We start from the raw sequence: 13,025 nt of genomic DNA, 5'->3' as shown, positions 1-13,025 counted from the left end.
ACTAGGCATTGGGCAAGGACCAGTGGATTCAAAGATGGGCAAAAAGGCACAGACCTTCGTAGAGCCTTTTGTTTTTTCAACATGATGAGGGATATAGATATTAATCAGCTATAATCACACAAATGACTGATTACCAAGGAGCATAAACACAATAAAGAAAATGACTTAAAAACCTTTGAGCCCTGGTTTTCACATCTGTAAAATGAAGTATGTACTTCATAAAAATTATGGTGAGGATCAGTTAAGATCAGTATAAGCCAATACAAAGTATTAAATAATATTAAAGAATTATTAAAAAATACTTGGTGGCCCCATTGGTTGGGTGTCAGATTCTTGATTTTGGCTCAGATCATAATTTCAGTCATGAGATCAAGTCCCAGGTCAGACTCCATGCTCAGCAGAGAGCCTGCTTCAGATTCTCTCTGCCCCTTCCCCCACTCTCTCTTCCTTTCAAACAAGTAAATAAATCTTTGAAAAAATTTTTAGTGTTTCCTCAGATGTTTACATGTAATTCTACATTTCACCTGTAGAAATATGGGAGTAGATATTGTTACTCAAATGGTAGCCAAATTTTGTTCCTTAGGGTCACTGTAAAGGTTAGAAGTAAATTATACCAAATCAGAAATACAACCATTGGTATCTGTTCAACAGCAAGAAGGAAATCCTTTGATCACATGTGTTTGAGGACAGGATTGAGAAACTCAAGTGCTGGGGAGTTCCTACTCAGACCTTGCATAGACACCAACCAGGAACATGAATAGAAAATTCAGCTCCTTTCCAAATTTTAGCATTCATTTTTCCTCCTTTGTTTCTTTGGCAGCTTATTCTCTCCAGCTGGGAAGGAGGCTACAACTTACAGTGTCAAGATCTTGCCAGTGCCGGGGAAGCTGATGTCCGGGTGAGTCCTGAGACACTAACTGACCATTTGCAGGCATCTCTCCTTGATAAGGAGAAGAGGTTTTCTCCTTCCAGATATGAGGATGGGGCTGGGATATTACATAAGAAAAGGAGTCCTCCTGGGGCACCTGTGTGGCTCAGTGGGTTAAGCCTCTGCCTTTGGCTCGGGTCATGATCCCGGCGTCCTGGGATCGAGCCCCACGTCGGGCTCTCTGCTCAGCGGGGAGCCTGCTTCCCTTCCTCTCTCTCTGCCTGCCTCTCTGCCTACTTGTGTTCTCTGTCTGTCAAATAAATAAATAAAAATCTTAAAAAAAAAAAAAAAAGAGTCCTCCTAATAGAAACACTTGGTAACAAAAATATTTTCCAAATGTCCCAGTTAACTATGGGGGACTGACTGAATAAACCAGGGCACATCCAGAAATGGACCCTTTGCAAAACAGGAGAAGGAAGATCTCTATACTGTTAATTTCCAAGACATTCTCTAAACAACAAAACAAAAACAACTTGCAGACTGTGTTTATAGTATAGTACAAGAAGTGATACGAATATGTGTGTGTGTGTTTGTTTATGAAAAGAAACAGAAGAAACCAAAACCTAACAAAGTGTTCTTTTGGGAGAAGGAACTAGGCAGAGGGGGATAGGAATGGGAGCTAGACTTCACTGAATGTACCTGGTGTCATATTTGATTTGGGAACCATTACATGTTTTACATAATATGAAACAAAATTAAGTTTGAAAAGAAAGCAAGGCAGCCTTCCTTCCAGAACTTGGAAACTAAAATAAATGAATAGAGCCATTTATGAAGCTGGTAACATAACCACCTACAGAATTATTTCAAGTGACTTAAAAACATAGTGTTTTGACTGAAATTCCTGAGGGGGATGTATCTTAACAATACACTGTATTTTTTTGTTTGTTTGTTTCTATTAATGAAAATATTGGTATTGCTTTTTGGAGACTGTTGTAGGTATACTATAGAATAAGTACATAATGTTAATATCATTACAATTACTATTTGAAACATAGTTTAACTTTTTTATTAGTATCTCTTTTCTAACATTAATCAGTTTCAAATTGGAAATGTCAGAATTAATTTTATTCTAAAAACAAATGTGTTTTTTAGCTCTTATCTCAAGAAAAGTCCTAGTTAGTCTCTGACAAACCGGTGCAATGAACATGAATACCCAGATTGTGCTTTCTAAATATAATTTTCCACCAGAAGGGATTAGGGTTCTTAGAGAATTGGCCAATTCCCGGTTTGGGGTGGGAAAAGTGTATAAGCAGAATCCAGGACATCTTGTGACAGAAAGTAAGCAAGCTGTCCAGGACTACTCAGGTCATTACAAAAAGATCTAGGAGCCACCTTGAAGGGGACTCCCAGTGCTCAGGATGGGACAATTCAAAAAGATTACTGACTGGAATGGACTGAGATACATTTATTTAAAAACCATGAGTTTAAAATGATACTAAAAAACACATTGTTGCTGTCTGAAGGTTGCTAGAACACCAGCTCCTTCTAGGGGAAAAAAGTTAAAGGGAAAGAAACCTTTATCTTTGCTTTTCATATGTGAATTTCCAAATAGAGGAAAAGCTCTTCTCTATAGAAGAGGGAAAATACCTAACGAGAGAATTAGAAAATCGTCCTTTTGCAAGTCTTAGTGAAACAGTGGATGTGTTCAGTAGTCATCCATAAGTGATAAAACTGTTGAGTGAAAAGTGAATGGAGAAACTTCATAATGGGGCACCTGGGTTAAGCGTCTGCCTCTGGCTCAGTTCTTGATCTCAGGGTCCTGGGATAGAGCACCATGTCCAGTTCACTGGGGAGCCTGCTTGTCCCTCTGCCTTTGCTTATAATAATGCCACACCCCTGTAAAAATGTTTAGAAATAGAACCGATTCAACAAGTTGGAATCATATTGAAAACTCTGAAGCTTAGTGATAGATACACAGGGTCTTTATACTTAATGTCCTTGAATTTGTGGGTGTTTGATAATTTCCATAGCAAAAAAACGTGTTTATTAGATAGAAGTCTTTTAAAGTCTTTAAGATGTACATTTTTAAACTCTTTTTAAAAAAATCTTCAAAGTTATAATACAAAATAGGGTATATAGATTTCTCTGCATCCTTTTTTTAATTTTTTATATTTTTATCTCCAGGGGTACAGGTCTGTGAATCACCAGGTTTACACACTTCACAGCACTCACCAAAGCATTTTTTTTTTTTTGGCACCCATTTTATTTCTCTCACTGACCATTACATTTTTGGGTTACCATACAAGTCTCTAAGGGTTGTTGTTTTGCATTTCTATTTGGCTTGATGTCTGTGAAGTGTAACTAGACCCTCCAACATTAGGGTGGAAGCCACCACACCTTATTATGTTCTCAGGAAGCAGATGGTCTCGCTTCAAAGTCCCTGTTCTCCACACTCCCTCATGTTTCAGTGTTAGCGCTTAAAACCCCAGCACCTTTCAAGTACTCGCCCTGTACCTGAGACTTTGTAAGGGGCTCAGGAGGGAAGGGAAGGGGGAATCCGGACCCACCACTTCAGTGAGGAGGAAGAGCATTTTGATTTTAGGTTTTTATTTGAATTCCAGTTAGTTAACATACAGGGTAACATTAGTTTCAGGTGCACAGTGCAGTGGGTCAACACTTCATACGCCATCTTGATTTTAAATCTGAGGAGAAGATGTGAAAGATGTAGTGTGTGTGTACAGACGGCTCCAGGCCCCTGTAACAGTTAAGAGATAAAACATATATAGGTTAGAGGAAGCGGGGGGAAAAATGTAAACCCAGTGTTGAGGAACAGTAGTGATCTGCTGAGTGCCAAGCATGGAGCAGAGATGGGCAGTTCCTGCCCTGTGTGGTGGGCCGACTGTGCCTCATCCTCACCTCACTGTCCTCCTCACTGAGGGCAGAGGCAGAACGTTAAGTGGGGAATGCAAATGAAGGAGCAGCTGATGAAGCCTAAGAAAAGCCAGCAGAGGGTTAGGTAGAGTTCCAGAGGAAAGGAGCACGGATGTGGGGAGGAGGGTGCAAGGAAGCCCAGTTAGAGGAAGCAGAGCACTTGGACAGCGTAGGGTGGTGTGCTCAAAGAGTAGGGGTGTGCCCCGAGAATGGGGGAGTGTGGCCGGAGAGGGGTGCTGGACATAGCAGCCAGGGCAAACCAGGGAAAGAACCTGTGCTCTGTAGGTGCCCAGGACTCCCTTGATCAGATCTGCGTGTTGGAGGCCTGACTCATTTTCACTAGAGTGGGGGGGATTTCTGGGAATAAGGAGAAGCTGGAGGTAGAGAGGCCGGGAAGGTGCTTGTGTGATGGAGAGAGAAATGCACACTAGTGAAGCCCAGTGTCCCCCAGGTTGCCGAGAGGTAGGTAGGGCAGCAGGATGGGCATTTTCGTTGCTCACCTTTTCTCTTTCCTGTTTCCGCATCCTTACAGGTAGCCAAGGTGTTATGGTGGTACTACTTCTCCAAATCAGTAGAGTTCCTGGACACAATTTTCTTTGTCTTGAGGAAAAAAACCAGCCAGATTACTTTTCTTCACGTATACCATCATGCCTCCATGTTTAACATCTGGTGGTGCGTTTTGAACTGGATACCTTGTGGGCAAAGTAAGTGCTTTCACTGATTATTCAGGTCTCTGTAGTTGGTCTTCTAAGACCTCTATGTCTTGAATATTGCACATGGATCAGGAGAGAGAGAAAAGGGAAGCCATGGGGGTTTGGCTGCACTGTTACACAGAGAAGCACCTGTTTGCCAGTGGCCGTTTAGCTATCTGGTCTTTGATTCTGGCAAAATCTGAGTATTATAAATTTTAAAAACATCTTTAAGGCTGAGGGCCAGGAGCATGTACCCCAGCTGGAGCAATTGTACCCCAACCCTAGGGGCTCAAGGACACCTGCAGAAATAAATCTGGCACTTTCCACAGTCTCCACCTAGCAGTGCTTCAGATTGGGGTCACTTCAACTCCTAGGGCTCTCTTCCCACTCTGAAGAATTAAGGCCACATCTCTCTGTGGCTTTCAGTATTTTTTTTTTTAAACTGAGAACTACAATACACATAATATCCCAGCCTCTTTACATGTATATACTTTGTATGAAACAAGAATTTCAGAAACTATTTCCCCTAGTTCTGGGGGATGCACTTTTGGGTTCTGTTATTGTGGTTAATTCTGTTGCATGTTTTAATAAAGCTTATGACTCTCACTATAGCAATTTCACGGTTCACTAATAGGCCCATTGTGACCTGCAAAAGAGACAGCAGTCCTTTCTGATTGTCTTATATCCCCAAATCTAAAACTGTTCTATGAAAACTCAGAACAGGTAAAAACTTAAGTCAAAATGATTTTGGGGTTTTAAAGATGTATTCCAATGACATTTTAAAAAGTATCAGTGACCATGAAGACATACATTGAAACCAGAGTGTAAAGGAAATTGCTGGGTGTGCGGGAATCAGAAAGAGGGAGTTTTTTATACCTCCCCTAGACTGAATCTAGTGTCTACAGTTTTGTTAAGACCACAATAGACTTGTGCTGTAATCAATATCAAAGAATTATCAAGGTTAAATACTTTTTGTGTTTATCAGCTATCTCATTACAATCACTAAGTATCTGAATGACCGTCTCACATAATCTGTTTAAAGACATCAGATTCCTGTTAAGATGCTGTGTATGACAATTTCTCATGAACCTAAAATATTATAAAATTATAAGCAGCAAGTAGTCCAAGTCCATTCATTCATGGTAATGAAAACTCAGGTGAGTAAAGAAATCCCACTGACATGCTAGCTGGTTCTCTGAAACTCTGTTTTCATGTAAATCCGAGCCCTGTACAAAGTTATTCCAGCCAGCGTTTGTGAAGGACTTACTGGATGTGAGCGTTTGCATTTCTTATTCATTGATTTGTGTTTATCTAACCAGACCTCTGATCTAGAATTGGAAAACCAGGCTGGAGAATTTAAATTGGTTAACCGGAATAGGTGCAGAACTTCTCAGTTTATACAGTATTATTCAGTCAGATATGTCCTGCCCCTTTTCCAGATGACAAAATTTATTAGGTAAAACAAATACATCCCAGGGAACCCAGCTTCTAGGGGTCCCCTAGTTCCACAGCCCCTCCAAGTGCAGGAGTCAGCTCCATCTGGATCCCGAGGTCGCATGTAAGTAGTAGTCACTTTGCCGGGCACGTTGTAAGCACTGTGCGTGGATGTATGGATTTAATCCTCATGACCGTGAGTATCCCGCTCTCCAGCAATGAACCCGTCTCTGGCAGCTAAATTCTTTTGCTTCCTAGTTGAGCCAACATAGAACTTAGTTTTTTCCTTTGGTTTCTTGAAACACCAGTCACCTCCCGTTGATGGCAGCTGTAGGGACTTCAGGAAGGAAGGGGCAGAGAGGGCACAGCATAGATCCTAAAACTGGATTTTAGATATTCCTTGTCCTAGAAGTCCAGGAGCTGGCCCAGCCACTGGGAAACCTCACTCACTGACCCCTCTTCTGACCCAGCCATCTCTCCTGCAGGACCTTCCCCCGCGCTTTCCCCCAGCAGCGCCTGCTTCCTAGGTCCCTTTCAGGTTGAGTCATAAATATAAACAGCAACATGCCCTCCTGGACGCTTCAGAGCTTTGTTCAGCCTCATACCCGCAGCCTCTTCCCGCAACCAGAATGCTTCATCACAGGTTTAGCAAAAGTGGAGGCATTTCTCTTTCAAAGGAACTCTGCCACCAGGTTTAAGCAAATGTTTCGTTTTCTCCCAAATTTGTGGACAGTAATGATGGTGTAAGAGACAGTAAAGCCTTTGCAGATCAGGAATTACCTGTTTGGTTGACCTTCTGGCTGAAAAACCATCCCAGTTTTGTCCTATCTTGGCGACTTTTGCCAAATCCTGCTGGACTAGTAACACAGAAACGAAGGTGAACTTACCAGTGTGAAATTCTGGTAAGTTGGTACCGGAGTTATTACTCATCTTCCCTGATGACACACAGGAAGAACCAATCTCGTTCGATGAAAATGAACGGTAACTTTTCCACTGTACACTGGACTGTTACAGGCTTCTTCGGACCCACCCTGAACAGTTTCATCCACATCCTCATGTACTCCTACTACGGCCTTTCCGTGTTCCCGTCCATGCACAGGTATCTCTGGTGGAAGAAATACCTCACACAGGCTCAGCTGGTATGTCACCCCTTTCTGCTCTTCTCCATGGGACGCATCTATGTATTCTCAGGGACGGAGGAAAGGAATCGGTCATCCTGGACTGAGGCTCTTCTAGGCGAGGAGGCTGCCCATTTTTCTCTAAAATTAACCTTTTAAGCATTAAACCTTGTGTTTTAAAATGTCTTCTGTGGATACAATTAGCTCATCCCTTGCTTTGAAATGTAGATGCCTTAACCCAGACATTAATTTTAACCGATTCCTTTTTATCTAAAGAATTCAACTGCTACTCTTCCATGAGAAAACTAGGGGGCAATCCTATCTGCCTACTAGTGTCGTTCAGGTGAAATGTCTGGATAGGATGGGGGGTTGCTTCAGCATCTTATTTTTGCAAATCTTAGTACTAGAAGTCGAGTTCTCAACGTATAGTATTGCAAAATGGATTTTCTATGGCTTACCCGGTCGCCTCACCCGCCGCCTCTCCCCCCACCCCGGCCCCTGCCCCCACCAGGTGCAGTTCGTGCTCACCATCACGCACACCATGAGTGCAGTGGTGAAACCCTGCGGCTTCCCTCTGGGCTGTCTCATCTTCCAGTCTTCCTACATGCTGACGTTAGTCATCCTCTTCTTAAATTTTTATGTGCAGGTAAGTGACCTGTAAGTCTTCAGCGGCAAAACATAGTAGACTGGGCTTTTGCCTTACATAAAAGCAATTAAATAACAGCACAGACTTGTGTGGAACAGAGGCATCCAAAGGAACCAGAGAAACCTGCATTCCTAATTCCATGCCCCGCATCCTCCCCTTGAAAGATAACCCCTATTCTAGCCTAGTGGGCATTTTATTAGAATTCAGTCAGGTCACACGTTTGGTTGATGTATTTGCACCAAGCTACCAAAGTCTTCTAAGTGAACGCAGGAAATCTGTTTGAATGGAGAAAAACAAAAGCTAAATGAGTTTAGTATTAAAAAATTGTTCCCATATCAACACTGTGATATTATAAACTCACTATTTGGAAAATATTCTTTTGAGGCCAGCCATCATGGAAAGGTCACATTGGCTTTTTCTTCATGGTCATTTTCTTTTTAATCAACAATTTAAATGAAACTCCGTTAAGACAAAAAACTGATGAAAGCCGTAGCAGGGCACCGGCCTCAGGTTGCTGTGGATTTTAAATTACTCTCCTATGTGTGTTTTGGGGCCAGGGGGTGGGCAGGGAAAGTAAGCTCCATGAAAAAGAAATGAGAACATACATACATTTATACTCAAAACAGCACTTTCGAAATTATAATCCAGGATATTTCTTCAGACAACAGGTTCTTTCCTTTTTAGTTTGTATTTGATGAAAGTTAACCCACAGAGGCTTCGTACAGAGCCCAGCGGTAGGAGCTGAGCCTCTGACAGGTTTTTAAGCCCCTGTGTTTCTAAAATTGGAAGGGCTAGGCTTTGTCTCATAAGAGATACAAGTGTCCTTTGAGAATCTCTAAAGAAATAACCACTGATGGAACCAAACAAAGCCACCCAAACAAAAACAGACACAGACCGTTCCAGGAAAGCTCAGGGGATACATGTGGTGCTTGGTGTTGAGGAGGAGCCTGTGGCCCAGCAGGGTGGGGGATGGGCACCCAGGACGTCATCCCTACTTGTCCTTCAAATGGAGTCTTACTCCTTCAGAGTTTATAATTTCAGCCTTAACCCTTGTTGATACCATTGCTTTAAAAAAATAAATAAATAAATAAAATGAAATCAGGTATTTTGTCAGAATTAGGAAGGATATGCCAAAACTCAAATCAAGCCAGAATCCAAGGTACTAGTACTTCTAAAATAATAGCAGTTTTTCAGCTTGAATTGGAAAGTATCTCAGTTTTAGGAATTACAAGGAAGCAACTAATGCAAAATAATTTGGGCGCTCATCCCATAACACGGGAATCCTAACCAACATGGATAAGGTGAAAGAAATAACCTTTCATGGAAATTCAGATTTGTCTTGGTTTTTACCCTTTTGTTTTTAACCATTAGCTTAAAAATTGTCCTGTTACAAAAATTCTTATATGTCCATGTTATAATCATATAATAATATCATGAGCTGTTTTAGATTATGCGCCATGTCAGAGACAAAGTCTTATTCAAGAATCCTTTTTCCTTTTCCTTCTTTGAAATCTACACATCCAACAGACATACCGGAAAAAGCCAGTGAAGAAAATTACGGAAGAGCCACCTGCTGGGAAAGAAGTGAAGAATGGTTTCTCCAAAGCCTACTTCACCGCCACTAATGGGGTCATCAACAAGAAAGCACAGTAAACATCAAGTGACAGACAAAGCATATATAATAGCCTAACAGATTCGCTTGTTTTAAAGCAAAGACTGAATTGAAAGTTATATATGTTTTAGCATAAACTAATTTCTTTTGAGTTTATAAATCATTTGTACCTGGAATGTATTAATATATTGCTATTAGGTTAACCTGTTAACTGAATGCTTCCGTCAGCACACCACGTCACCTCAGACCTGGTGCAGCTTCTCTGTCCTCCTCCCCACAAACTGAACCCCCTCACCAGAAACTGTCTCTGTAACGCCTTACACACACGCAAAGCCAGGAAACATGGAGCCTTGTTTTCTGAAGCCAGTCTTCAAATAAAACGTTTTCTTTAGATTAAAATGTTGAAAACAAAATGTCAATTACCTTCTAACCACAGGGTCTTCATCTATATTAAGCAATAATCACTTAGTCCTTATTAAGCAATAACGTCATCAGTCCATTTGTCCCAACCCCAGAAAATATTAAAACACAGAAAACAGGAAAACCTAGCAAAACTTTGAAGGTAGAGTAGGAATTTGACAGACTCTAAGTTTCAACTTAGTGATATGGTAATGAAATTTGTATTTTATTTTGACAATTCCTTTTTCTAAGGAGGAAAAGACCTGCCAAATCCTCCTAGCTCAGGGGCTTCGGATAGGAGTCGTTCCTCTGTTTTATTTTGGTTTCCGTGACTATTCATAGATTCCTGTCTACCTCCTATGTTAAATTCCCCCAGGTTATGTTGTGAACAGACACCCTGCTCAGCTCTGAAAGCAGGATCTAAATCTGGCTGCCTCTTTCCTTTCTTATCAAGGAATCTTCCCTTTTCCCTAGAAGGAGAAGGCACTGGAATACTTATAAGTCAGAGCCGTTGGGGCAAAGCAGATGTTGAGTTGGCCCGCTACTTCTTGTGAGCCTGCTTGTGGATAATACCCCCCAAACACTGCTGTCACTCTTTGTAGGTTAACTTTTTGAAAATGGGAAGAGGAGAATGACGCAGAGTCCAGCGCTGAGCCAGGGGCTGGTAATGAACCTCAATGAAAAGTGCCAATTCGGCAAACTCCACACACCCCTCCCCTGCCCAGGTAACAGGCGTTCTCCTGAGAATAAGCACAAAAGCAGAGAGCAGCAGTAATGTTTTTTTTTTTCCTAAGTATTAAACCTTTACTGTTCACTTGCACCAAGAACGGAAAGAGTAGTTTTTGAAGATGCGAGGAAGATTTATACCGGTAAGACTTGCCGCATTAGATATTTTCTTTTTCCTTCCTTCTCTTTGAAACAACTTGTTCATAACGTTGAGGTCAGATGCACAAGGGCCAGAAAGGCGCGCTCACCGCTGCCTGGGCCGGTCCGGTCTGTCCAGGGCCGCCTTTCTGTCCTTCTTGGCCCCTCGATTTCCAGTGTTAAAATTCTCTTCCCTGTTTAGAAAAAGTGCGGACTCTGGTACGACGCAGACCCCGATCACGTCTTCTCCCTTCCCGCTCCTGTCCGCTCCCCTCTCCCGACCTGGCCTGCTCTGCCGAAGGCGACGGCCGGGCTGGTGGGCGGGGCAGGCGCGCTGAGCCTGTACACACGTGCAGCGTGCGGGCCCCTGGGCCGTTTTTACCCAACACGCATTTCTGATGCCCACTTACTCTGTATTTACTCTTATAAAAAGTTGTTGAAAACTGATTTTTCTAGGGCGCTTCATCCCCATTTCCTTCCATCGCGTCCTAACAGTATTGCTCTGAGTTTCGTTCTCACCCAGAAACTCGTTCCAAAAGAAGGGCCAGCCTCTGGCCTCTCCTCTGCAGCAAAACACGGGTTGGACTAAGCTCCTCAGAGGAACTGGACTTTTAGGTCCCAAGTGAGGGCTAAAAATCTGTTTTCAAAGTACATCCAGGGGGAAAGCGGGACCCAGGGAGAAGCCGGCCCTCACCGGGCGTGCTCCCCGCTCTGTTTACCTGCTGCTTTGCGGCTTCCCTGGACTCGGTACTGGCCGAGAAAGGAGGGAAGCCATCCTTCAGCAGAGTGACGGAGCCCACCAGCCCTAAGTAGAAGGCAGCGGGAAACCTCTCAAAGGGAAAAACTGGGGTAGTTTGCACTTCCCAGCTCAACCTAGAAGCTTCAGGACCCTGCTTCCCCTTAGGTCTTTAGTTCTAATCAAACACTTCTAGCCTTAAACCATTCAAGGGCTGATACAAATACACAGAGCTCTGAAATCTTAGCCACAAAAACTGGATCAGGTAACTATTGTAACCAGTCATTAAGTGTTGAAACTTTAAAAAGCAAAATGTCTACACTTACTGTGACGTTCTTAAAGCAGTTTAAAAAAAAAAAAAAACAGCCTATATATACTGTTAGAAAAACAAAAACTTTGTTACTGAATTTCCTTTTACTCTTAATAAGAATGAAAATATATAATACTATAAGCACATGTTAAAAATTCTAATTTTTTAAAAATAGAATGTTAAATGGAAATGAAGTGATATTTTCAACCCATCACCATGATATATTGAAGCATTTAGGCATATAGGGAGAGAATGTCCTCCCTAACCCCATTAGAGAAGTATTCTTTTTTATTTGTGAAACAAAAATGATACTGTGATGGGCAGAACAGCACTTTGTAGGTAAGAGACCATTCTGATTCTTCCGTACCATTTTATGATGTTTCTGGGGACTTTCTTATTTAGAAAATGGGGATGTCACTTTTCGGTTTTCCTTTGAAAATACTTGAGAACATAATATCATGATTGGGGTGGACAGGGAGGCAGGAGAAGCCATTTTCCTTTGTAGACAGATGAGCATTCTGTATGGCTGTTGTATAATAAATTGATTTTTACACTAAGGCAAAGCATGTTGAGATTGTTCTTATTTGGTTTGAAGACATTAAAATGTGTGCCTGCGTGGTACTCCAAATGACTTATTACTCAGGATTTTTTTTTAATAAAGGGATATTTTAGCAATTAATTTTAAATGTTTAGTTCTTCATTTCAATAAGCAATGCATGGCCTCTTATGTAACATTATGACCTTTACATAGTATTCATCTACCAAGTTAAATGATTTCAGAAAATGGTTATTATGAGAAAAAGTTTAGACCAGTTAGATGAGCAGAGGATATAACGGTCTTAAGGAACAGGTTTGCTCTACAGAATAACCCGAGGAGGAGCCTGGCCTGGCTGAGCGGACCGCGTGAGGTAGAAACCACATCCGATGCTCTGGGGCCGCAGGCTCCCGGCCAGGAGTGCCCAGACAGGCAGAGAGGAGGCCGCTGCAGCTCGGGACTGGCCGCTGAGCTGAGACTTGACCACAAGGAAGCCCCACAGAGACGGAGGTCAAGGTCGTCCAGCAGGATCAGGGATTGGGGCGGTTCTGAACGGTGACATTAGAACAAGCCAAGTCCAAAAGATGTGCTCAAAGTGCACTTAGGAAATTGCTTACATTCCTGGATAGTAACAGGGATGGGGCAGGAGGGGGAAAAGGGAAAGGGAGGTGGCACAGAGGCAGAATTTCAATTTAGCTCTCTGGATGGGGCGTGGGGATGAGCGCACATTCTGGAGTTTCCTCCTAACCCACTGGGATTTCATTTTAAACGGTGTAATCAATTCACACTTAAAAAGAGGGGCGCCTGGGGGGCTCAGTGGGTTAGCCTCTGCCTTCGGCTCAAGTCATGATCTCAGGGTCCTAGGACTGAGCCCCACATC

At 42.4% G+C, this 13,025-nt stretch overlaps 1 protein-coding gene across 1 annotated transcript in view; it reads left to right on the top strand.

The window, feature by feature from the left end:
- The window catches only part of ELOVL2 (ELOVL fatty acid elongase 2), a 63,295-nt gene extending 51,632 nt beyond the window's left edge, over nt 1–11,663 (top strand). Inside the window, exons 4-8 of the mRNA XM_032341099.1 lie at nt 821–898; nt 4,332–4,503; nt 6,940–7,064; nt 7,555–7,689; nt 9,217–11,663. Coding sequence (XP_032196990.1) covers nt 821–898; nt 4,332–4,503; nt 6,940–7,064; nt 7,555–7,689; nt 9,217–9,342 — 636 coding nt within the window. The 3' untranslated portion in view covers nt 9,343–11,663. The remainder of the gene's footprint in view (nt 1–820; nt 899–4,331; nt 4,504–6,939; nt 7,065–7,554; nt 7,690–9,216) is intronic.
- The last annotated feature ends 1,362 nt before the right edge of the window (nt 11,664–13,025 follow it).

The sequence above is a fragment of the Mustela erminea genome, chromosome 4 (assembly GCF_009829155.1).
Source record: "Mustela erminea isolate mMusErm1 chromosome 4, mMusErm1.Pri, whole genome shotgun sequence".
NCBI classification, from domain to species: domain Eukaryota; kingdom Metazoa; phylum Chordata; class Mammalia; order Carnivora; family Mustelidae; genus Mustela; species Mustela erminea.
Note: the sequence above shows the minus strand (reverse complement) of the source record. Positions and strands in the feature narration are given on the sequence as shown.